General features: G+C 43.3%; 2 protein-coding genes across 2 annotated transcripts; one reads left to right on the forward strand and one right to left on the reverse strand.

Annotated features, from left to right (window-relative positions):
• The first annotated feature begins 4,507 nt into the window (after positions 1–4,507).
• Positions 4,508–15,107, forward strand: grwd1 (glutamate-rich WD repeat containing 1). Its single transcript, XM_023830136.2, has 7 exons — positions 4,508–8,711; positions 9,050–9,167; positions 13,051–13,204; positions 13,315–13,528; positions 13,793–13,938; positions 14,033–14,224; positions 14,561–15,107. Exons 1-7 carry the CDS (start codon positions 8,474–8,476, stop codon positions 14,867–14,869), a joined length of 1,371 nt encoding a protein of 456 aa, XP_023685904.1. The 5' UTR covers positions 4,508–8,473; the 3' UTR covers positions 14,870–15,107.
• Positions 15,108–15,442: 335 nt separating this feature from the next.
• On the reverse strand, positions 15,443–19,093 carry cdc42ep5 (CDC42 effector protein (Rho GTPase binding) 5). The gene is made up of 2 exons (XM_023830150.2): positions 18,916–19,093; positions 15,443–17,793 (listed from the first exon to the last, which is right to left on the reverse strand). Exon 2 carries the CDS (start codon positions 17,786–17,788, stop codon positions 16,868–16,870), a length of 921 nt encoding a protein of 306 aa, XP_023685918.1. The 5' UTR covers positions 17,789–17,793; positions 18,916–19,093; the 3' UTR covers positions 15,443–16,867.
• Positions 19,094–26,946: the final 7,853 nt, after the last annotated feature.

Genomic DNA, 26,946 nt, shown 5'->3' on the forward strand with positions numbered 1-26,946 from the left:
TGGCCACAGTGGCAGAGATGGGAGAGCGGGTCGTCCCATGATTGGAAGGTTGGAGGTTTGAATCCTGGCTCCTGCAGGTGCAGACTGTTGTTGTGTGACAAGACACTTGCTAAATAAAAAATTTAAATTTCTACATTTTGGGCTTTTATTTATGTTGTCTAGCAGCTATGGATTTTAATAATTTTAGTAATATATAGGTGAACATATAGGTGCATATATGCACACATACACTCACCTAAAGGATTATTAGGAACACCATACTAATATGGTGTTTGACCCCCTTTCGCCTTCAGAATTGCCTTAATTCTACGTGGCATTGATTCAACAAGGTGCTGAAAGCATTCTCTAGAAATGTTGGCCCATATTGATAGGATAGCATCTTGCAGTTGATGGAGATTTGTGGGATGCACATCCAGGGCACAAAGTTCCCGTTCCACCACATCCCAAAGATGCTCTATTGGGTTGAGATCTGGTGACTGTGGGGGCCATTGTAGTACAGTGAACTCATTGTCATGTTCAAGAAACCAATTTGAAATGATTCGAGCTTTGTGACATGGTGTATTATCCTGCTGGAAGTAGCCATCAGAGGATGGGTACATGGTGGTCATAAAGGGATGGACATGGTCAGAAATAATGCTCAGGTAGGCCGTGGCATTTAAACGATGCCCAATTGGCACTAAGGGGCCTAAAGTGTGCCAAGAGAACATCCCCCACACCATTACACCACCACCACCAGCCTGCACAGTGGTAACAAGGCATGATGGATCCATTTTCTCATTCTGTTTACGCCAAATTCTGACTCTACCATTTGAATGTCTCAACAGAAATCGAGACTCATCAGACCAGGCAACATTTTTCCAGTCTTCAACTGTCCAATTTTGGTGAGCTCGTGCAAATTGTAGCCTCTTTTTCCTATTTGTAGTGGAGATGAGTGGTACCCGGTGGGCTCTTCTGCTGTTGTAGCCCATCCGCCTCAAGGTTGTGCGTGTTGTGGCTTCACAAATGCTTTGCTGCATACCTCGGTTGTAACGAGTGGTTATTTCAGTCAAAGTTGCTCTTCTATCAGCTTGAATCAGTCAGCCCATTCTCCTCTGACCTCTAGCATCAACAAGGCATTTTCGCCCACAGGACTGGGCACACCATTCTTTGCACAGCATTGTTTGTAAACCCTAGAAATCGTTGTGCGTGAAAATCCCAGTAACTGAGCAGATTGTGAAATACTCAGACAGGCCCTTCTGGCACCAACAACCATGCCACGCTCAAAATTGCTTAAATCACCTTTCTTTCCCATTCTGACATTCAGTTTGGAGTTCAGGAGATTGTCTTGACCAGGACCACACCCATAAATGCATTGAAGCAACTGCCATGTGATTGGTTGATTAGATAATTGCATTAATGAGAAATTGAACAGGTGTTCCTAATAATCCTTTAGGTGAGTGTATATATATATGCAAATATGTACCTATATAGGTACATGTATGCACGTATATATGTGCACATATATGTAGGAAAACGGCCAATTTTATATATGTCACATATATTAAAAACCTATATCAAAACCTATATTAAAACATATATGTTTATATAGGTTATTTCCGTGTGGGGAGTAGGATGGCTGACGACTGATTGGTGAGTTGAATATACACATATATACATGAGATGTGTGCCAGAGTTTTTGTATATACAGATATGGAAAAAATTAAGAAACCACTCTGTCTTTTTAAACAAATCTGCATTTTTAAATCCTGGTTTAATCCTGGTTCTGCTAGGAGAAGGCTGCGCTGAGCAGCAGGTTGCTTCCAGGTTCAAAATTTGTAAGACAGCAGCACACAAGAATAAGGTGATACAGGAGACACTGGGAGCAACCAAAAACCAGCCAGGTAGAGAGCGGAAGCAAATTTCTAATACTAGCAATGACCGTCAATTTATCCAACAGTTTCTCTTGAATTGTAGGATGAGATCAAGTGACCTACAAATGGAATGGGAAACATTAAGTGCATGTGTAAAGTGCACTGCTAGGACAGTTCATAACAGGCTCCTAGAAGCAGGACTGAAGTCCCATAAAGCAAGTAAGAAGCCCTTCAGTAATTAGAAGCAGGAAAGAACCGGGCTGCAGTCTGGACGCAAACCCATCCCACATGGAAAGAACCTATATGAGGATATATGCGCATATATGAAACCTATATGCAGTATATATGCATATATATATGCTGCATATATGGTATATATGCCACATATAGGCAAAATTGAGGTGTATATATGTGCATATACAGGCCATATAGGTCTCCTGTATTGCTTCTTTATATCCACATATAAGCCCTATATGTACATACAAGATATGTCTCCTATATAGCTCATGGCAGGATCTGGTCATTTTAGCTCATATCTCACTTTGGCAACTGTCATACATGATGCCTATAGCTCATATTTTCTATTATCAAGGCAATAACTAAGAACTAACTAAAAAAAAAAAAAAATGCAAAAAACTTATGTGCGAACACGTGAAATGAGTATCACATGTAATTGGCATGTTATGGAATTTAACTATGGCAAATAAGTGAGAGGAGATGGAAAGCTATGATGTCTACACGTTTTCCTGAAACATTTACTATGCAGTCCCATGAAACATTTACTATGCAGTTGTATTTAGAAGAACATTTCTTTTTCACGCCAACCTTCGGAGGGAGAGGGAGAAACAGAGGAAAAAGAAAAAGCAATTTAACGGCAACAGTGGCACAGATGGGAGAGTGGATTGTCCCATGATCGGAAGGTCAGGCGTTTGAATCCTGGCTCCGGCAGGTGCAGACTGCTGTTGTGTGACAAGACACTTGCTAAATGTAAATAAGAAATTTAAATTTCTACATTTTGGGCTTTTATTTATGTTGTCTAGCAGCTATGGATTTTAATAATTTTAGTAATAATAATTTAATAATAATTTAATAATAGGTGAACATATAGGTAAACATATATGTGCATATATGTACATATAATATAGGAAAACGGCCAATTTTATATATGTCACATATATTAAAAACCTATATCAAAACCTATATTAAAACATATATGTTTATATAGGTTATTTCCATGTGGGATAAATTGAGAAATGACTGAAACAAAAAAATTGTGCTATGGTCTCTTAATTTATTTCCACAGCTGTATATTTTCCTTTGACTCATGTGCGTGTACCACTCACTTAAGTTACCCACTTAAATGCTAGCTATTGACCCCATTTTACTAACCACACAGCAAAGGGGAATGCCGGTTCAATGTGATATGAGGAGTGGAGCACTTAGTGACAGAGTGCGCCATAGGGTGTGTGAAAAACACGTGGCTGTGTTTGGATGGGTCAGGCAGTGTTCTGATGCATAATAGTATATCAGCTTGCTGTGTCCTGCACAACATATACCAACGACACAGCCTGCCTAACCCCAAACCGGCAGATAGCGAAGCAGATGATATTGTTGCTGAGAACCTTCCTCCTCTGTCAGACTGAGGGAGACGGTATGCCAAAGGATGTATAACAAACGTGTACACGTTTTCATTAATTCTTTTAATGCAGTGCAAATTTTTCCTAAAAGTACTTCGATTCCCTTCAGTTCTTCATTCAGGGTCCTCATGTTTCCTACCGTCTGCCTGTGTAGGTGTGTGCTGGCATTTGTGAGGGTACACCCACATGTGGTGGAGCTAACTCACCCAACCAGAGCAGATGGGGTGGATGCTAGCTTGCTTGGTCTGGTGCCACCCTTCCACATCTCGGTCACTGCATATAAAAGGACATTTAAAATAGAAACCTTTTCCATTCATATCTCTCTGGGGGATTTACCTGACCCCACTGTGCCTATGTTCCATACTGCATTCATATATCTGTGGGGGATAATTCCCAGAAGGGACAACTTTACAATTGGTTGTCTAAATGAGAGTCCCTGTCAAGAACCCCCCAGCAGCAGTCAGATGCTGCCATTTGACATTTTTTTTTTGTTTGTCACACAAGCAGATGGTTGGCTTTCTTGGTTTGGGGAAGCAGGGATCTTAGGGCCAGCTGCAGGGGGCGGTAGGGAGACATCCCTATCACTGCTTCACCACCCAGAGATGTTCCGTTATTATAGGGGCAAAACATCGGTGAAGGGTGGCTCTCGGTTGATGACCCTGCAGCCGGCAGAAGGGCACTGTCAGAGGTGCACCAGGCAGAGATGCCAAGCAGGTGGTTTTACCTACCTGTGCTGAATATTGCAAATCTGGCTTGCCAATGACAACTGAGAATAGAGCAGTTGACATCCAGGAAAGATTGGAGGGCAGCCAGGAAAGACTAGCTGGCGGCAGGGAAGACTGCACCAGTGGTGGAAGGGTTAGTTACCCACTCCACATAGCTGTGTAACATTGTTACTTGGCCACCCTACAAAACTACAAGCAGATTAAGGAAAAAAACAGCCCGATGGTCCACCGAGAGGCGGGATGAAAGATGGACCAATCAGGACAGAACTTATGGTAATGACTAACACAGCAACGACAAAGGACCAACAGATCCCCAGAGAATGTGGCTGTGGGTGACAACTCACAGTGGCCTGCGCATCCACCAGGGTAAAGCCAAATGTGGAGGAAACAACCAGATGCAATCTTGCACTGCAAAAGCAGGTCAGACAAGGAGGAATCTCATCCAGGTTGAGCACCACAGTGTTAATGATTCCACCATTGCATCTGGCAAGGGAACGGAGCAGCCTTTACAGCAAGACATGCAACATGATCTGCACCACCCTCAGCAACATTCCAGCGAAACAACCTCAAGCGTACCCACAAGCGAGGCACCAGAGAAACCAGTCCGTAAAGCCAGTGCAAGCCCAGACCCAATGACAAGGAAACATGGAGGAGTTATGAGGTAAGCCTTCTCACTATCCTGCGGAGCTCTCTAATGGGCAGCATTGTCTACAAGGAAGTAACCCTGAGGTTTGGAACAAAGCCCAAGAGAAGGACCAGCCCAAAACAGAGCGGGAGACGGGAGCGGGAAATAGCCCAGTTGGTTAAAGAGCAATGCCTCCTGCAGAAGGGGCAGGAGAAGGAGGGACTGAAGAGCCTATGGGAGCAGATCAAGTCAAGACTCGCTCACCTCAGATGAGCTGAAAGAATTCGTAAGCGCAGGGGCCGGAAAGAGACGGCCAAGGCAAGCTTTCTCAAGGACCCTTTCAAATATGCCCACAGCCTTCTGTAAACCAGCAAAGTCCTGCAGTCTCTCTATTTGCAAGGGGGTTAGGAATGACAACATTACTTTTCTGGTTGATGGTGAGAAGATCCCACTCCTGGCAGAACATCCTGTCAGAAGTCTTGGAACGCTCTATACAGGTGATCTATCTGATAAGCAGCTCATGGATGGCCTGAACAAGATTGACTAGAGCTACCTACCAGGGAAGTTCAAGGTCTGGTATTATCAGCACACCCTCTACCAACGGGTGATGTGGCCATTAAAGCTGAGTTACATCACAGCTTCCACAGCACTGCGGATGGACGCAAAAGCCAACAACTTCATCCGCAAATGGCTTGGCCTCCCTCGGTGCCTTTCCAACGTGGCACTGTTTGGCAGAAACACACTCACGCTACCACTGAAATCCATTAGCCTGGGCTATAAACAAGAGAAGGTGAGACTTGTGTTCCAACTGAGAGACTCACCAGATCCGATTGTCCGAAACACTAAAACCCAGGTCCGAACAGGACGTCGCCTGAAGCACCAAGAAGCTTTGCAGGTGTCACAACAAGGGAGGATCGGTATCGGCTGGGGACAAACACGCAGGATGTAGTCTAAGGCTAATGCGAAGGAGAGGATCAAAGCAGTTGGCCAGTACTGCCAAGGGAGGTGGACAACCTGGGAGGCAGTGGTAAACAGGACAATTACCTGGACTGACATGTGGAGGATACCTCAAGCCAGACTCAGCCTTTTGATCATGGCAACATATGATATCCTTCCAAGCCCCCAGAACATTAACATCTGGTATGGCACAGAGGAGAGTTACCAACTCTACTGCTCGCAGAACCCATGCCTGCAACACATCCTCTCTGGTTATAAGGCAGCATTAACACAGGGCTGGCTGAAATTCTGGAGGCACGTAGACTTGAAGCGAACAGGACCAGTCCAGTGCCATCTCAGAAATTGATTCACTTTGTAAGACAAGGAGACCAGGACCTGTCCTACACTCATAGGGCATGGTCTCTCTTGACACCTGGAGCTGAGTGGAACTTAGCAGCTGACCTTAACCAGCTGCTCAGGTTCCCTCAGGAGATCACCCCAACCTCTATGCGATCTGATATAGTGCTCTGGTCCTCCATCACCAAGGCTGTCATCATGGTCAAGCTGACCATTCCGTGGGAGGAAGGAATGGAGGCTGCCTTTGAGAGGAAGAAGAACAAGTATGCAGAGCTGGCAGCTGCATGCTCACAGGCCGGGTGAAGGGCATTCTCACTGGAGGTTGGTTACAGAGGCAATGTAGGAACATCAGCTCAGCATGTCTTCAAGTCCCTGGGCATCAAAGGTACCAATCTAAAGAGAGCCATCAGAGGTATTGCTGAGGAGGCAGAGCAGGGGAGCTTCTGGCTCTGGCTCCACAGAAAGGACAAGCAATGGGGGAAACAGGGATCTTAGGGCCAGCTGCAGGGGGCGGTAGGGAGACGTCCCTATCGCTGCTCCACCACAAAGAGAAGTTCCGGGATTAAAGGAGCAAAACATCGGTGAAGGGCAGCTCCCGGCTGATGACCCTGCAGCCGGCAGAAGGCCACTGTCGGAGGTGCGCCTGGCAGAGATTCCAAGCAGGTGGTTTCACCTACCTGTGCTGAGTATTATTTCACTGAAGTCTGCACTTCTCATTCAGAAGAGTTTCTTTTCTTCCTTCTTATTGGTTGCATTATTGTCTCAGAAATGGCATTACAAACACAGGATGTGTGTGTGTCTATAGATACATGTGGCTAATTTGCATTGCAAAATTTGAGTAATTACTGGAGGGTACTAGGGTGGTCTCTTAAGTGTGCATGCCTGTTTCTACAGTACGCGGGATTTATAAATCTGTAAGGCATGCACCTTGGTTTACACAAGGTTTTATAAATCTGACTTTTACTGCTTGCACAAACGTTTCAGTTTCTTCTGCAAATATATACAAATATTTTCATAGCTGAGCTCCTAGGTTCCTGAACTTATTTGACCAGTTAAGGGAGTGTGTGGTGAAATTTAATGAATACATGATTGGGTTACCCATGAGGAGAGATTTTCTTCTACAAATTCAACAAGACAGCAATAAGCTTTTGGAGAAAAGAAGAATTATTTCTTAATCTTTTATTATTATGTTAAATTCTGAGTCAATATGTGGAAACCAGGGACAACTGTTAAATCAAATATATTATCTATTTACTCAGTAATCTTTATACATTTAGTATACATTTAGTATGTTTTTATAAGCATCAGAGTTGTTGTTAGGAGCAAGTAGAAGTGGGAGGACATATAGTTCGGGCATGTGTGATAAAATTCCATTCTACCCTGATCAACAATTATCCCATGTCTCACCTACACATACTACCCAGATAAATGACGAGTTTCTCTCTGTCCAACATTTCTGTACAGTATGGTATATAGGAACGAAAATGGTGTGTGCAAAAAGGCCACTCCTGCATAACATAGGGAGAACACGCAAACTCCACATGGGGTCCTGCTTAACATAGGAAGAACATGCAAATCCACATGGGGTCCTGCTTAACATAGTGAGAACATGCAAACTGCACATGCAAAGCAGTAGGAGCAGGATTCCCAGACACGGTGCCTGCATTATACTATGTGCAAAATGTATTTTAAAACTTTGAGAATGCAAATATTCAGACAGCAGCCCGTTTGTGGATTCTTCTCCCACTCATCCATCATCACTTGTCCTTCTCAGACAAGCTGGGACCCTTAAAATTTCACACACGTCCTAATTCTGCAGTCATGCTGATAACTTCCGTGCTGTGCAATGATAATATTTTTTTTAAACAAAAGGTCATAAAGTTCCAGATGTGTGGTTAAGTGCTACATACCACAAGAGCATTGCACAACTATGCAGTGCACACCCAAGTGACTCTTCACTTCATACAAAAACCACGGCAACAAGGCCAAACACCAAATATTTAGCACATTGTGTTCTGCTTTCTATAAGCATTTTTTCTGAAATATAATATCTAATACACGGATGCCCAGTTACTTTAAAATGAAGACGTTTTCCAGATTACTTCTTGTTTGTGAAACAAACTTCTTGTACATTTAATTTTATTCTGCAGATATGTCTAAAGCTTAACCACGATAAGTAAAACCAACTGGAATTCCTCTGGTACCACTCTTATCTTATCGGTTCCATGTCATTGTCTAGAACGAATGTTAAGTTAAACGAAGCAGAAAATAACATGCGACTGCCTCAGGCAGCCATTTCGGCAGAACTCGGTTTCCCAGGTTTCCCCTGTAATATTGACGGAAATGCGTTTTACTAAGATGTCCGCGCCCGGCAAAGACACGTTTCCCACAGCAGCTGATGCGATGGAGGAGATGGAACAAAGTAGTAGCGAGGAGGACGAAATGGAAGAAGACGAAGAAGAAAACGAAGGGGGAGAAAGGAAGGAAAAAGTTTACGTGCCAGGAAGAGAGGTGTTAAATCCAGGAGAACAGCTTGAAATGGACCGGTCGGCTTATCGGCTGTATCACGAATGTCAGACGGGTTCGTCATACGCCTTACATTCTACATAACATAAGGCAGTAAAATATACTGCGTAATTCTAGACAGCTTGGTACATGTAACAACGCATTAATTACGATGGTTCTGCAAGATCGATATTTTGAAATTGTAAACGTATTTTTTTTATTTGCACGTATCTTAGCTGTCTTTTTAATGCAGCTGATGTAGATGTGATTCCAGCAGTCTAGCTATGTAAAAGTAACTCTCAAACAATCACCGTACTACTTCGTTAGGCAAGTTAAATATTTTGACAGAGAATTATGTCTGTTATGTTATTGTTATCTTTGATTTACCCAGTGCGTCCCTCCCTGTTTTACCAGGCGCCCCGTGTCTTAGTTTCGATGTGCTGAGAGATGCGGATGGAGATGGCAGGGAACAATTTCCCCTGTCAATGCTACTCTGTGCTGGTACCCAGGCTGATTCAGCTAATGCTAACAGGTAAATGCCGTCCAGGGCAGTGACATCACTCTAGGTTGGGCATTTTGGGGGTTGGGTTGGTCTCCACCCATTTAAAGGGTTCCAGGGGGGAGTATTCAGAGCGTGCAAATTCCACACATTCTTTAAATTCACACCTAAAATTCCTCAGACTTTTAAAATTGCAGGTTGCAAAACACCTATCCCAGGTATGCTAACTCAACAATCAGTAACAAGTAGTATAGGTTAAACATGTACATAGATATACATTATTTTTTTTTTAAATTTTAGTATGACCATGAACAGTATCCAAAAAAAAGGGCTGTGGGTAGACTGCCCCATCACCTTGAGTGTGTCAAAGAACTATAGTGCCATTTCCTGAGACGGCACTCACTAACTGAACCGTTCCACAAAACAGTTTACAGATTCAGTATGTCCGGTGCTTTACGAATCCGTCTTGGATGTCCGTTCCGTGTCAGAGGAGGTGTTACTGGAGCGTCCGTGTGTGTGATGAGTTTATTACGCAGCCAGGACTGGAAGACCCTTGCATTTCCCCAGCGTCTGTCATAACTGGTGCACTGACCGTGGTGGGTGTTGGTTGCGTGTCAGATGCTGGCTGTACAATGCTGGGATAGCAGGCCACCATCTGGTCAGCATGCCGGTTCCACTGTTGTTTCGATCCAACCTCGACCTGGTATGATACTGGACCAGTTTGCGATGCGACAGTTCCCGTCGTCCACTTTTCCTCCCCCTTCCGGTAGTCGCGGACTAGAACCGGATCCCCAACACCGAAACTCCTGACCCTAGCGTGTGTGTCCCTGTAGCGTCGCTGGGTCTGTTGCGCTTGGTCGACCACTGCTGCCACACACGGTCGCAATAGATCAAGACGCGTGCGAAGCTTGCGATGGAGGAATAGCATGGCAGGCGTTTCTTTGGTAGTGGCATGAGGCGTATTCCTGTATTGCAATAAGAAGGCGTCCAAACGCTGTTAGACAGAGGTTGTTCCCCGTGAAGACCTCAGGGAGTGTTTAAATGTCTGCACAAAGCGCTCTGCTAGGCCGTTTGTTGCGGGGTGAAAAGGAGCTGAGCGTTTGTGCTTGATGCCATTAGATGTTAAAAAGCTGGCAAACTCCGCAGACGTGAACTGAGGCCCGTTGTCACTAACAAGGACCTCGGGTATCCCCTGAGGACTTCAATTGATTTTGCCGATGAAGTTGAGTCCATCAAGATGACTTCTATATATGATTCCTAATGCTTCACGCTCAATCTGAGCATAATTCTGCTCGGCTTTACTCAACGTGCGGGAGGCAAAGGCTATGGGCCTTTCAGCACCATTAGGCAGTCGGTGGGAAATGACTGCTCCGACACCATAGGGTGAGGCATCGCAGGCGAGTATGACTGGGAGTCTAGGATTATAGTGGGCCAGTACACGCTTGCTTGCTAGCTGCTCTTTCGCCGCACAGAATGCCTCCTCGCATGTCTTGGACCACTCCCACTTCACATCCTTATGCAACAACGCATTCAACGGGTGCAGAAGGGTGGACAGATTCGGAACGAACCGCGCATAATAGTTAATGAGTCCAAGAAAAGAGCGTAACTGACTCGTGTCGGTCGGCGCCGGAGCATCCACAATGGCTCGGATCTTATCCGGCGATTTGTGGAGTCCTGCTGAATCGATTGTATGACCTAGATATGTGAGCGAGCTCCTAAAAAATTCACACTTCTTCTTCTGGACACGAAGTCCAAATTTTTCCAGACGACTCAGTACTGCATCCAAATTCCTAAGATGATGTGCATCATCCTGGCCAGTCACTAGTATGTCATCAAGGAAACAGTGGACATTTGGAAGTCCTTGTAACACTTGATCCATTATCCTCTGAAAAATAGATGGGGCGGATGTAATTCCAAAAGGTAATCGATTGTAACAAAACATGCCCTTATGTGTGGTGATTGTGAGATATTTCCGTGAATCTGCACTAACTGGTACCTGGAGGTAAGCCTGTGAAAGGTCCAGTTTGCTGAACCGATGCCCTCCAGACAATGCAGCAAATAGATCTTCAATGCGAGGTATCGGATAATGTTCGATACACAAATCTTGATTTACAGTTACCTTAAAGTCACCTCAAATTCTCACGTCACCACTTTTCTTAATTACCGGTACTATGGGGGTTGCCCACTCACTAAACTGAACTGGGGTGATCACTCCCTGCTGGAGAAGGCGCTCAATCTCAGCTTCCACCATCGGCCTCAAGGCATATGGTACTATGCGAGCTCGACAGAACTTTGGCTTCTCACCGGGCTTCAATGTCAGTGAAGCTTCAAACCCCTTGAGCGTTCCGAAATCCTTGCTGAATACTTCGAAATGGCGATTTAGAACATTGTCCAGGGTCTCACTGGCCTTGTGCATGGTTCTCACCGTTTTAATTTCCTGCCAGTCAAGCTTGATGTTCCTCAGCCATTCACGGCCAAACAGTGGGGGTGACTTCCCCTTTAACACATATAAGGGTAATCTGGCCTTCTGTTTATTCATTTTCACCCATACTTTCAACCTTCCCTCTGACACCGGTCTTCCGTAAGGGCATGTGGGCAGATTTGGCCTCATATAATTCTCGTGACATCAAAGAGACTGCCGCCCCGGTGTCTAACTCCATCTCAATCCTCTGACCTTCAATCTTGGGCTTAGTCATCATAGCCAATGCTGCATTGTCCCCAGTAACCGTCATCACCGGCTCAATATCACTTGTTACTGTTGACACCATATGCAGCGTCACTTTAGAGTCTGAGTCTGACGTAAACTCCTTCTCACTATCGGAAGTATCGGCCTCCACCTTATGAATATTTCCTTTCGTTGTATCCTGGAATTTCTTTTTACTGGTTTTTACTACCTGCTTTTGTTTTAGGTAATTCCGATCACTCCTTTTATTTTTACACATCCGAGCAATGTGGCCCTTACACGTCCTGCAGTTGTGGCATTGTTGATCTTTGTAGTAGCAATCACGTTCATTGTGATTTATCCTACCACAACGGAAGCATTTGTCGCTCCCTTGCGACGGCGAAAACGATACTGCATGTACCATCAGTGAACTTTTTAAGTGCTCTTATTCTCTTGCTACTGCTTCCATTGATAATGCGATGTCGACCGCGCGCTGGAAGGTAAGAGCTTCCTCCGTCAGCAATTTCCTTTGAATGCTTTCATTTCTGAGTCCGCATACAAATCTATCACGCATGGCATCTTGCAAATGAGTGCCAAAGTCACAGTGCTCAGATAACCTCTTTAGGACAGCCACATACTGTACAACACTCTCTCCCTCTTCCTGATTTCGTTTATGGAAACGGAATCTCTCCGTAATGATAATGGGCTTTGGAGAGAAGTGCGCGTTCAGAATATCCACCAGGTCTTGGTACATTTTAGTCCCTTGTTTCTCTGGAGCTAACAAACTTCTCAATAAGCGATATGTGATTGCCCCAATGACACTCAAAAATACTACGTCATTTGCCTCAATAAAATGTTCAAACCTTTCGACGTATGTCGACCATTGCTCCGTGGATTCATCGAAGGCATCAATATGTCCCAGAAGCGCCGCCATTCTTGCAGCTGTAGCCTCTCTTTAAACTTCGTGTGGGGGCACAATGGTCGCGCTCTACCTCTAACGGCAAGAGTGGGATCCCATCCTCGTCGCCAACTTATTATATATTCACCATAAAACGTATCGTTATGTACGCATGAACATCAGTCCGCTAGCTCACATAAACCACACATCATGCTTATTCCCGTACTTCGTGACTGACTTTATTCGCACAAGAACAATGCAACACATTCCAGCATAGGGTAGTGTTTCCCACCCCTACCGGTGTGGAGTAGTCACAATAAATTGCCAATACATCACACTCTGCTTCGTGTTAACAGGCTCCTTGTGATGCGCATGCACAATATTTATGGCACGGAGAAAGAGAACGAGGAGAGCAGTGATGAAGAGAGTGATGAAGAGGATGATGAGGAAAGAAAACCTCAGCTGGAGCTGGCCATGCTGCCACACTATGGAGGGATCAACAGAGTGAGAGTGAGTGTTTTGGTGACTATCCATGTTGAATCGTGCCGATTACCATCAGATATTAAGCGTGTTACACACTTTCTAATTTTCTCGTTGTCTTTCTCAACTCTTCGTATTAGGTCATGCAAGAAGCGGAGCGATCCTTGGCAGCGGTGTGGTCAGACAAGGGTCTGGTGGAGATATTTGACCTCAGTCAGCAGCTGGAGGCCGTTCATAGCGCAGCTGCAATGGCCACGTTCTTAAAGCACCAGCAGGGAGAGGCCACGCCTCTCTTCAGCTTTTCAGGTCACATGACTGAGGGTTTTGCTCTTGATTGGTCACCGAAAGTATCAGGTGAGAAATTTTATAAAAATTTGTGATTTATACATAGTAATAACGTGTTAATATGTATGTACAGTTTTCAAAACAAATTTCCCCAAGTATCTTACCTTATTTTACCATCTTGTTGTAGTGCTAATATGGTATTTTTTTGTACTTTAACATTTAATTTATGTTAAATAGTTTGAGTTATTCCTTCAATGATCTACGGTGTATTAAATTCTCATTGTCGGCTACAGTTAGTACATTGTAACGACTCGTCTAATCCCTCTCCAAAAGGTCGTCTAATTAGTGCCGATTGCAAGAAGAACATTCATTTGTGGGAACCGCGGGAGGGAGGGACGTCATGGCAAATCGACCAGAGGCCGTTTAGCTCCCACTGCAAATCAGTTGAAGACCTCCAGTGGTCACCCACAGAAGCCACTGTAAGCAACTAGCAATGAACGTCACCCAGAAAACAAGGATGACAACTGAATCTCTGAAGCCTGATCAGTAAAATACCTCTTGAATCCTCTTTAGGTTTTTGCCTCCTGCTCAGTGGATCAGTCCATTCGTATTTGGGACATCAGAGCTCCCCCTAACTCTATGCTCTCAGTGGATCAGGCACACTCCTCAGACGTCAATGTTATCAGCTGGAATCGGAACGAACCATTTTTACTGTCTGGGGGAGACGACGGACTTCTTAAAGTGTGGGATTTAAGGCAGTTTAAGGTAAGGGCTTGTCGGACACTATTATTTGTTAAAGGATTATTTGATAGCTGACACTGAACGACATTTAGGTATATATTATCAAGTCACATTTCTATGAGTTTACTTGCATTTTAGTAGATTAGATGAGATTAAATTTACTTATTGATTTTTTAAAATTATTAGTCTGAAATGTGACCATGTATTATCTTGAATGTCACTGTAATTGTAAGTATAGACAAAGCCTAGACTTGGTGTTTTCTTTGTATTCTTTTATTCTGTAAGTCTGACTACATTACAGGACCTTGCAGTGATTTGCTGTGCTGATGTATTGCCACCCCCCCCCCCCCCCTCCTTTAGTCCGGACAGCCTGTGGCAAACTTCAAGCAGCACAGTGCCCCTGTGACGTCTGTGGAGTGGAACCCACTGGATTCCAGTGTTTTCGCTGCCGCGGGGGCTGATGACGTGGTCAGCCAGTGGGACCTGTCCGTGGAGGCGTGCGGCGGGGGCCCCAGTGCAGAGGATATTGCGGGGCTGCCCCCCCAGCTGCTGTTTCTGCACCAAGGTCAAACGGAGGTCAAGGAGATCCACTGGCACCCGCAGCTCCCTGGCGTTCTGCTGTCCACGGCTCTGTCGGGTTTCAACGTCTTCAGAACCATCTCTGTTTAGTGGGCGGGGGCTGACTCTTTTCCTTCCCCACTAAGCCCTCTGATGCCCCCCCCCCCCAGTTCTGCCTTTGATCACCATGTGCTGTCTATCTCTGTTGAACAGTCCGCAGGCCTTAAATTTCTACACACGACATTCATCTGTGCATAAAATAAATACAGCACTCAGTACCTGTTCTTTTTTATGTCATTGTCACTTTTCAACACATGGCTTTTTGCATCTAAATAGAATAGTAATATTTTATTGCTTCCCATTGTCTTTTTATTTCTCCAGTTTTGCTCTCCATGAGACACACAGACAGGTGAGAGTAGGCCCCCTGTGGTGGGCTTAATGGTGGTATCAGCCTGCTGTCCCTGGGATTTGAACCTGTGACCTACTGATCACAGGTATAGAGTCGTAACTAAGTGAGCCAGACACCACTTGGGTGTAATAACTTACTATGGTGGTCAGGCTTTCAGCCATATTTTGTTTTTCCCAAATTTTCCATTAGTCAGTGTGCACTACACTAATATAAACAACCAATAAGTGAACCTGGAAAATCACTGATGGATTTTAAGGGAAAAGGGCACAAGGAGATACAATTAAAATATTTATTTGATTAACCTGCAGATCTCTACATCCACTATTAAAACACTATGGAGGACTATAAGGAATGCTAACACACAAAAACGAGTTACTAAACAAGAACAATTTATAAATACAAGCTTTTACATATATGCTTCATGATCAATCCCGTACATTCAGACATCTCCTCATTTTGCCTTTACGTTTTGTGCAAGATGATTTAAGAAAACATGCTGAAATCTGAAACCTTGAGGTGAGGTGTTTCACATGTGACTTTATTCATAAAGTATGGAGCACTTTATTCAACTTGAAGAAAGTTAAAGTAAAATAGAGGCCATGACACTCCTGTTTATTATACAAATGTTGTAATGTATCACAACACACCCATGTAAAGCACCTTGGGGCGACTCTGTTGTGAAAGATGCTATATAAAAATGAATTAAACATGGATTGTGTAACATAAAATCACCAAGTCATTTGGTTGTTTATGCCATATTTTAATGGACAGTTCCCTAGCTAACTGATTTTTACAGGAGAATTTTCACACTTCCTTATAAAAATAAGTAACGAATAAACTACTTTATAAAACAAATCTTCCAGCATAAGTATTTGTGTGTAGGCGTTATTGCCATATCCATCAAATAAGATATTTTAGTATAAAGGAAATAACATTTGGTTAATACTGTGGGTTATAGTGATGAGATGCAGAGATGTGGAATTTGCCCAATGTTGCTGTGAACAGAAAACTCCAAGAACATTCAACTTAATCGCCTAACAACATTCAATAAAAGGAAACTCTTGACAAGGATTGATAGACTGTTACATAACCACTGGCAGTTACATATTCTACTTTTAGTTCAGTACTGCTGAACAACACTTAAAATTTTGATTAGATTAAATCTGATTGCTTATATGTAAACATTCATTGTCCCTTTCCCAACAATTATATATAGTTAAACTTCAAGATGTCTGACTAAAATAAAGGAGGATACAAAAATCTCATAGAGACTTTGTCCTGCTCCCTCTGTCCACCTGGAGGAATGTTCTACAAGCTTCTGTCATTCAGAGATTGGTAAAAGCTTGCTGGAGGTCTGTGAAAGTACTGATTAGGAAAAACAATTTGAATTACATCAATTAAACATGCATATGAAACTGTTTCACCAAACAGCACACGGGTTTGAAGATTTCATTTTATCTACAGGAAAACATTACACCAGCATACTGAAAGTGAAACTCGAAAAGGGAGTCACACTTGTCCACTATGCTCCCCTGCTTCCAGTTGCAGTTTGATAACAGATATTCCCAGTTTAACATTTTCCCAGTTCCCTTTTACATGACCAGTTTTAAATAATGAAAAAAAAACTATACATGATTACTGAGGACAATTCAATAGCCACTGCTGCTGTATGATTGGTCACTGTGATCTGGACCCTGCCTCTATAAGCCAATCTCATCATCAAACTCATCCTCGAACGTGTATCCCTGCTCACTGCCGACAAGCTCCTCGTCGGACTCTGTTTCAGCAAGGTGATTATCCTCTCTCCTCCTGTCCAGCGACGTGACGCCCTCGTATTCAGAACTGTGAGAAGAGGCGGGGCTCGGTGGCGAGTCAGCCACGTGATTGGATGGTTCTCCCTCTCTATCCTGCCTTCTGAGAGAGTAGCTTCCAATAAAATTCCCTTTTTTATACTCTCCGTCTGAAGGGCTTATGCACTCTAATTCATTCCTATGCTGATCCAATCCCACGCCATCGACCTCTTGATCAATGATTTCCTCCCTTTTATCGCTAAATCTCACCTTTGGTCTGAAGCTACTCCCCTTCACTTTAAGGCTGCTTTCTGCAGATATTTGCCCTTCTACCTTGCTCTCTAGCAAGCTCCCCTCTTTGCCGTTTACGTCGTTTCTGATGCTCACTAATGACTCCTTCTCGCTCCAGCTGAGCTCCTCGGCCCCGAAACTGCTGCCACTCTCTTCCTTCATACGGCCAGTGCTCCAACCCGAGTCCAGCATCAGTCCATCCATGACTCCGAGAACGTCTCCCAAGATGGACGGACCCAAGTCTAAATCGAGATCCAGGGACAGGATCTCGGAGGATTCTGACTGATGGAGTTCACAGGGCTGTGGGCTGGTGTCGCTGAAGACGTTGCTGTTCGTCGGTGGCTCTGGGCTGGTACAGGAGAGTGTGCCCGCCTCTGATTTTGTGCTAGGTGAGCTGGGACCATGGCTGGAAAGGAAAGAGGTGTCCCCAAACACATCCCCACCCCTGCCTATGTGCATGGTGTGGCGGAAGTCCCCCAGAGGAGCAGAGATCATCGTGGGGTCCAGGCGAGGCCCCCGAGATGTCTTGTGGAGCGGCATGACAGCTGGGGGGGACACACACAATGCAGGACTAATAAACACAGGAAAGGTAGCTGAGGGTGTCAGTGAACACATGCGGTGCTGCTGGTGATTCCACGTTACTACACACTGGAAAACTGTACATTCAAGACAGCAGCAAAATAATTAAGTCACTGAAAAAGACGGCACTGTTTCGTACACTTCACTACTAATACCATACTTGTTACATAATTGTTTTTTAAAAAATTAGCACTTCATAAAATGTCCTGGTAAAGCCAAAGTGCGAGCAACACATTTGTCACTTGGCACCGGCTGTGACAGAGCCGTGCTTGGACTTGCAAGTAAGCCGTATTGAGTCGATGTGTGCGCATATTTCTGAAATCTTTCCCTCGGGGGTGGGTGAACAGCTACAATTGTCCTTAAATTGATTATGAAGGCCACGCATACAAGACTGAATGTCTTACTATGGACCCCACGCACATATTTCAATTAATACAACAAGCTAAACGAGTTTTATGCATGTTCATTTATGTAACTTCATATTAATTTGAAAGGAGAGGAATCGTTCAACGTGCCGTAAAAAAGCGGTATTTTGGCCTCAACGACTTTTATTCTGTAAATAACGCCAGACAGACGTACGCAAAATTAATTTGCCACTACTGTATAGTACAATGATTGTAAAACAACGTAAAAATAGACTATAAATAACACTTTTGTTTTCTTATATTTCGTTCGTTAATGTTAAACCAACTTCTGGCGAATAGTTGAGCGAAAAATGAAAGACAATAAAACATCTGTATCCAACTATATAAAATGACTCTGCTCTGTCTTTACATAAACACAGTAGCGATTATTTCTATAGGGGATAGCGAAGCCCTCGCGCTAGACAACTATATGTCCCACTCTTGTCATTTTTCCAGTAAAAACGTGTGCGCCCTATTCTTCGGCGTCCCCTCCCATTCCACACTGAATTACTTTACTTTCCAATAAATGATACAGACAAGTTTCAGTTCAAAACCCCCCATTTTAAAAGGGACGTGAAGTTCCCCCATGAGTGCAGGAGGAAAACGTCTGCGTTCCTCCGCGAAGCTGCCTAAGGAATTCTCGCTATCGAGTTCATCAAATAAATGCAGAAAAACTAAACTTACTTTGTTTCAGTTGTGCTTGTTTCTGGTTTTCCGCCGGGCCTTTTTTCTAAAGTTCACCTTTTTGATCTTACTTTTTGTTTTTTTTCTCGCCCTTTTTGTACTTCGTTCTTTTTAATATTTCGTTTTTTCCCTTTGGGATGGGCAAGGAAGTGACGCGACTTTTATTTGGGAGTGTTTACAAGTGGAGAGCTTCAGAGAGAATGAGAGTATGAGGAAGACGAGCTGCACGGCATTTAGAAAGGACCATAAATTAATAAACTGAACCATTTCAAATCATAGTAGCGATATGTTCCTATCAAAATTATGATACCATATCGACACTTGATATTTTTTCTCGTTTTATTCTGTGATAGATATACATTTTTCATTGTCACCCTTATTTCACTATATAGGCCTATCTCGGGAAGGTATTTCAGTTGTATTAATAAAAATAATTTATTCTTAGCTATATAAATACGAAATCAACACATTGCGTACGTTTAAATCAGAACAAACATTAAGAAAGTACACTCAGAACTGAAAAAGTCATTCCAAACGGACCAGATTAGACTCTCAACTTCGTGACATATACGAGAGGTGTTATGTCAGGAATGTGCGGCTCATTCAAGAATAATTTCCATACGTCAGCAGCACAGTATATAAATTATGATGTACCGGGACACACCCACACAGAGCCCAGAACCTTCCGATACAGGCTGACTTAAGTATTGGGAAAGTGAAGATGCCAGGTCAGAGGAGATCCCACACTGCAGAAGTACTGCTGGATGGAACAGCGAGGTGGCTTATGCAATTCTCTCCATGAGGGGAGACAAAAAAAACACTATCCCCAGGTCAGGAAGTTCTGGGAAGCGGCCTCATCGCTTAACTCTTATATGAACTTAAACCTAACAACGAGTAGAATCATTCAGCGGTCTAAGGGTATATTCTATTAATATACACATTCTAATAATATGCAAGTACTAGTATATATGCAGAGGAGTTCGCTGCCATTTATCAGAGCTGTGCCTCGTTATCATAAACTCCCCACGCTGCCACTCACACCATGGGCTCTAAAGCAGTTTGGATGCTGTCGGTTGGTGATACAGGATGTGTGTCACACGTGAGCAAAGCCGAACATCCTGGAAATACAATTGTCAATGTATTAACAGGAAGCAAAGGCTAAGCCAAAACATTGTCCTGCGCCTCTGAGTCCCGTTACACAAACAAGAATTTTCATTCTTTTTCACAGCAGGGAACTTTAACACAAAGTTGGCATTTTATTTATTTATTAAAAAAAAAACACAGCACCCAACAATGTTAAATCAGATTTAGATTTAAATAATGTCAGTTAACTGACCCCCGATCTCTGCTCCGTGGAACTTCTGCATGCAAAGCGACTTTTCCAGTCGCCGTATCCAATAACCAGTGAATATAGAAAACTAATTTAACCACGGCTTAGATTAGACGTCAACCACAGAAAGGGCACAGTCACCCATGCACACCTACGGGCAATTTGATAACTCTAATTAATCTAACCATATTTTTGGACTGTGGGAGTGGGGGAGGGGGAAACCCCATGACGACATGGGAAGAACATGCAAAGTCCACTCACACATAGCCGGAGCGGAAGCTTGAAGGTTTGCCTCGGAGGTGTGAGGTAACAGGGCTAACCACTGCACCGCCGTGCCGCCCCAAAAAACTTTTACGCGTTTTTTCCAGGTCGTGGGGGGCCTGCGCCCCAAACTCCCGCACTGTGGGAGGGTCGATTGTATACGTTTGTATTTAATATTTTATTTGACAATATGTTGGGTACAGTGTCAAAAGCTGATGTAAAATAATAATTAAATAATTTTATAAAATATGTTTGACGGGTGAATAAGTGGCCTCACACGTCCAGGGCTGAGGTTGCGATTCCCAGCTGCCCTGCTGTATCTCGGTGTGGAGCTAACATGCGCCCCCGTGTCCTGCGGGTTTCGTCCTGCAATCCAAAGAAATATAGTTATAGACTTACTTGTTTATGTTTCCAGGGGCGTCGGAAATGGGGGTGGGGGGACGAGGGCGCCCCCCCGGCGTCAGAAAAGGGGAGGAGGGGTCGGTCCCCCCAATATTGGCAGACCGCCCACTCCTCTTCCTTGTGAAATTGCACCCTAAAAATTGTTAGGCTTGTTTAAAATGATGAAATCTTAATAACACATCGCACTCCTCCCATCCCGCCACCGCCGAGGCAGATTAGGTCCCCCACCAACCAATGTCAAAATCCTTTTGTGTGCCCAATGACACACTGCTTTCTGCTGTGATTCCCTGCCTCCCGGCTGTGCTTGAATCCAGATCCCTACAACCCTATTCTGGATAAGCAGATAGGAATTGGTGTTTACTTTTTTTAGATAAAATGTTTTCGATTAGGTATTTCGATTAAATATTTGGGCTTCTCATGTACATAAGCAACTACAAAATGTACACACAGGGGGGCGCTAGATAGTCATATAGAATTAAAATGTGGATATAATTTGAGCGCAAGTATCTGTATTCGTAAAACTTGTTATAAATCATATCCATCTATTCAGCAACAGACGGCTTATCTGTTGTAGGGTAACACTGTAACCTGGAGCCTGTGTCTGAAAGCACAGAGCTGGGGACATCCTAGCTATAGGATGCCACAGGTCAGATACAATACAGACAATTTTGGGATGTCAAATTAGAGATGTGTGAATCTGACAACTCAGAGAAGGAAACCCACAGACCACATAGCAATCATCCCTCAGCTCCACACACACACACACACACACACACACACACACACACAGAGCAGAGGCAGAACTCCGGCCCCCAATGCGGGAGCTGTGAGGCCGCAGTGCTACTGACTGAGCCAGCAGGCCACCGAGTTCTTATAGTTCTTTCATTTTCATATTCAACACTCATATACAAATGTAATGTGGCAAAGGTAAAGGAATCATTTTACAAGAGAACATTCCTGTTGCAAGAATGTTGTTCTGCTACCATGCAGCCACAACATAAATAGTGTATTACAAATAACCTGCTAGAAATAGCTAGCTTATTCATGCATATCTATGAAATGGAATAGAATAGAATAAATTTTATAGACATTATGGTCAAAATGTTAGTGCAAAAGGTAATTTGAAATAATACGTACTATTTAACACTATACAAAAATTAAACACGCACAGACACTCAAACATATTTCAGAAGGACTGGGGATGAATACACTCTCCTAAATGTCAATTTAAATTATATATATGTCACGATGCGAGTCCGGGCGATCCGGGAAGCAAGCGAATGAGCCGTGAACACGGTCAAAAGGGATTTATTTAGGGAAACAAAGCCGACAGGGGAGCTCACAGCAGACGACGTCAATGACAGACCTGGGGAAACTAACTCAGATGCGGACTAAATACACAAGACAAGCAGAAAAGAACGGGTAACAGGTGATAACAATCGGGAATTAACATGAGGTAATGAGGTGGGCGTGGCACACAGGAGGAGCGAACAAGCAGGTCATGACTATATATATATATATATACTCACCTAAAGGATTATTAGGAACACCTGTTCAATTTCTCATTAATGCAATTATCTAATCAACCAATCACATGGCAGTTGCTTCAATGCATTTAGGGGTGTGGTCCTGGTCAAGACAATCTCCTGAACTCCAAACTGAATGTCAGAATGGGAAAGAAAGGTGATTTAAGCAATTTTGAGCATGGCATGGTTGTTGGTGCCAGACGGGCCGGTCTGAGTATTTCACAATCTGCTCAGTTACTGGGATTTTCACGCACAACCATTTCTAGGGTTTACAAAGAATGGTGTGCAAAGAATGGTGTGCCCAGTCCTGTGGGCGAAAATGCCTTGTTGATGCTAGAGGTCAGAGGAGAATGGGCCGATTGATTCAAGCTGATAGAAGAGCAACTTTGACTGAAATAACCACTCGTTACAACCGAGGTATGCAGCAAAGCATTTGTGAAGCCACAACACGCACAACCTTTAGGCGGATGGGCTACAACAGCAGAAGACCCCACCGGGTACCACTCATCTCCACTACAAATGCGAAAAAGGGGATACAATTTTCACGAGCTCCCCAAAATTGGACAGTTGAAGACTGGAAAAATGTTGCCTGGTCTGATGAGTCTCGATTTCTGTTGAGACATTCAAATGGTAGACAGTGGCGGAGCCAGGAAATTTTCTGTGGGGTGGCCAGGATGATTATGTGATCATTTTGGGGGTGGCCACGGCCCCCCCCGGCCACCCCCTGCCTCCGCGCCTGTGCATGGATGGCTGTGGTCAGACCAGGGGGGGCCAATAGGGGGGGCCACCGGGTACCACTCATCTCCACTACAAATGCGAAAAAGGGGATACAATTTTCACGAGCTCCCCAAAATTGGACAGTTGAAGACTGGAAAAATGTTGCCTGGTCTGATGAGTCTCGATTTCTGTTGAGACATTCAAATGGTAGACAGTGGCGGAGCCAGGAAATTTTCTGTGGGGTGGCCAGGATGATTATGTGATCATTTTGGGGGTGGCCACGGCCCCCCCCCGGCCACCCCCTGCCTCCGCGCCTGATGGTAGAGTCAGAATTTGGCGTAAACAGAATGAGAACATGGATCCATCATGCCTTGTTACCACTGTGCAGGCTGCTGCTGGTGGTGTAATGGTGTGGGGGATGTTTTCTTGGCACACTTTAGGCCCCTTAGTGCCAATTGGGCATCGTTTAAATGCCACGGCCTACCTGAGCATTGTTTCTGACCATGTCCATCCCTTTATGACCACCATGTACCCATCCTCTGATGGCTACTTCCAGCAGGAATATGCACCATGTCACAAAGCTCGAATCATTTCAAATTGGTTTTTTGAACATGACAATGAGTTCACTGTACTACAATGGCCCCCACAGTCACCAGATCTCAACCCAATAGAGCATCTTTGGGATGTGGTGGAACGGGAGCTTCGTGCCCTGGATGTGCATCCCACAAATCTCCATCCACTGCAAGATGCTATCCTATCAATATGGGCCAACATTTCTAAAGAATGCTTTCAGCACCTTGTTGAATCAATGCCACGTAGAATTAAGGCAATTCTGAAGGCGAAAGGGGGTCAAACACCGTATTAGTATGGTGTTCCTAATAATCCTTTAGGTGAGTGTATATATATATATATATATATATATATATACACACACACACCACGGAGTGTACATAAAGTGCAGTTGCAGTGCTGTAGGTGTTATTATAACAATATTAAATATTGTTATTTAATATTAATTAAGGTTCAAGATTGAAGCAATTTGTTGTCATATGTGCAGTACAAAATGAAATTCTGATTTTGTGCACTGCTGGTACTGAAAAAGAAAAGAAACAGAAACTAAGAATGAAACAATAGCAGAGTAGGTAACATATAAAACAAAATTATCTACCATAGTGTCACGTCACGGGAAAGACGGAAACGAAGGTGGATTTGGGGAGAACCAATAGGGGCTTTATTTACAGTTTTTTTCAGTCGCTAACAAGCGTTTGTCCAAACAGTTGTCACATTTTCAAAACTCTAAACACAATTAGCCCAGCATCGGTCTTTTGTGGCCATACCATTCACACATTTCATGTCGTTTTCACCCAATATGCAGTCAGTGAACACATTTCCACAATCCTTACATTTTCTTAACAGACAAGCTATACCTCCCAACAAAATTATGGACTGTTTTTGTAGTATTTACGAATGTTAACACACAACATCCCAAAATAGCAAAAACAATATTCCAAACCTTAGATACAGTATAAAAACCTCTGCTTCTGCAATGATATCAGTTCAAAAACAATATCAATATCAAAAATATATCTCAGCTGATAATACAGTTTTTTACAATCGCTATGACAGTTTTTTCAAAACATTTAACAAGTTTCCTAAACTCTTAACACGGTTAGCACAACATCCGTCTTTGTAGGCTATACAATTAACACATTTCTTGTTGCTTTGATACAAAATGCATACAGTTAACACCAATTTAAAATGCTTGAACTTCTTTTACACACAAGCTCAACCAAGACCAAAACAATGTAATTTTACAGTCAAATTTACAAATGCTTTAACACTGTATGTCAGAACAGATAACATCATGTTCTAAACATAACTTATATAGGCTAAAGTCAAAGTGAACAGCTGTTTATATTGTGAATTGAAACACAAATATATTCCCTGTATTTTATTCCATTGCCAATGAGAACTATACAAAGTTCCTTTTGAAAGGAACAGTGAGCGCATCAAAGAACTCCGTCACCAATACGTCCAGGTAAGGTTATGCAATACAATCATTACTGTACTATACACAGTGTGTTTTGCAGTAAACTACTCTATAAATCTGGAGTGCATTAGTACATACAGTAGATATACAGTACAGCACAGCATTTACATACACTGTGTGTAATTACTTTCAGAGAGTCATGGAGTTGGAGACCAATCAAGTCCCACATGAAATTATCTATGTTGACGAAGCTGGCTTCAACTTGGCGAAAAGGCGTCGCCGTGGGAGAAACATAATAGGCCAAAGGGCCACAGTTACCGTGCCGGGCCAGAGAAGAGCCAACATCACCATGTGCGCCGCAATCTCCAACAACGGTGCACTCCTGCATAAATGTCAGATTGGCCCCTACAACACCGACCGCCTTCTCCTGTTTTTAGAAGACCTGCACGAAAGACTGGTGCCAGAGGTAGAAAGGGGACCGGTGGGAGACCACTTGCCAATATATGTTATCACATGGGACAATGTGGCATTCCACCATTCCCGTGCAGTCACAGCCTGGTTTGACGCCCATCCAAGGATGATGTCCCATTTCCTTACCCCTTACTCCACTTTCCTCAACCCCATTGAGGAGTTTTTCTCAGCCTGGAGATGGAAGGTTTTTGACCATCGTCCACATGACCAAATGTCCCTCCTGGATGCAATGGATGCTGCATGCCAAGACATCACAGCTGAACACTGCCAGGGGTGGATAAGGCATGCCAAAAGATTCTTCCCACGATGCCTTGCCAGAGAAGATATCAGGTGTGATGTGGATGAGAACATGTGGCCAAATGCAGAAGACCGGGCAGAATAGAAGATTACTTTGTTTTTTTATATTATAATTCCGGTGCTTTTTCTGTTTGTATATCTTGCAGTAATGTCCTTTTGCAAATAAAGTCTGTACTGCAGCAGTTCTGTCTGTATTTTTTTTTACATAAACTGTACATTTTATAAAGCTACTCTGAGATGGTCATTCACTTTTTTGTATTGAATTTCTGCAGCAAAAGAAACAAAATGCATGCATTTACTAAACCCAACAAAACAAAAATGTAGAAAGGCTTCAAATATAAGGGCAGACCTGACACATAAAATAATGCAGTTTCTGTAATTTCAGCTGATGATAGTGTTTTTTTGTCAATGTGTTATGATTGACTAAATGTTCCTGTTGGAAGAGAACATGTGTTACTGTTTTGAATAATTATTTGATTTTAAAACATGTTTGCAGTGTTTTGCTAGACATGGTGTACTGTGGTAGTTTATTATTGTATTTTGAAAATTAGTTTTGGGGTTTAGTTTACAATGTGTGATTTTGAGCATGAAATTAACCGTTTTGTCAATTGTGTGTTTTAGGTGTGATGGTGCGTTAAGAGTTTAGGAAACTTGTTTAATGTTTTGAAAAAACTGTCATAGCGATTGTAAAAAACTGTAAACAAACAATTGAATAATTGACACACAGCTGATTTATGTTGGGTAAATTGGGCCAACCACAGCTTATTCCATTCTGGCTTAGACTCATTGGGGTTTATAAGGCAAGACTTTGAGGAGTGATGTTGATGAAAACATGTGGCCTAACCCTGAAGATCGCAGAGATTAGATGCAAATTTTTTGCCTTTTTTTTAGCCCCCCTCCCCCCCTTTTTATCTTGGCTTTTTGCTGTTGTTTTTTTGTTCAGAATGCTCTTGTGTGTTTCATGGATATTTTGTTCACTGTAAGCAATACTGTAAAACTTTTTCTGTTCTATCATACCGTGTTTCTACTGTACCTCC

Source organism: Paramormyrops kingsleyae, chromosome 9, assembly GCF_048594095.1.
Source record: "Paramormyrops kingsleyae isolate MSU_618 chromosome 9, PKINGS_0.4, whole genome shotgun sequence".
Taxonomy (NCBI): Eukaryota; Metazoa; Chordata; class Actinopteri; order Osteoglossiformes; family Mormyridae; genus Paramormyrops; species Paramormyrops kingsleyae.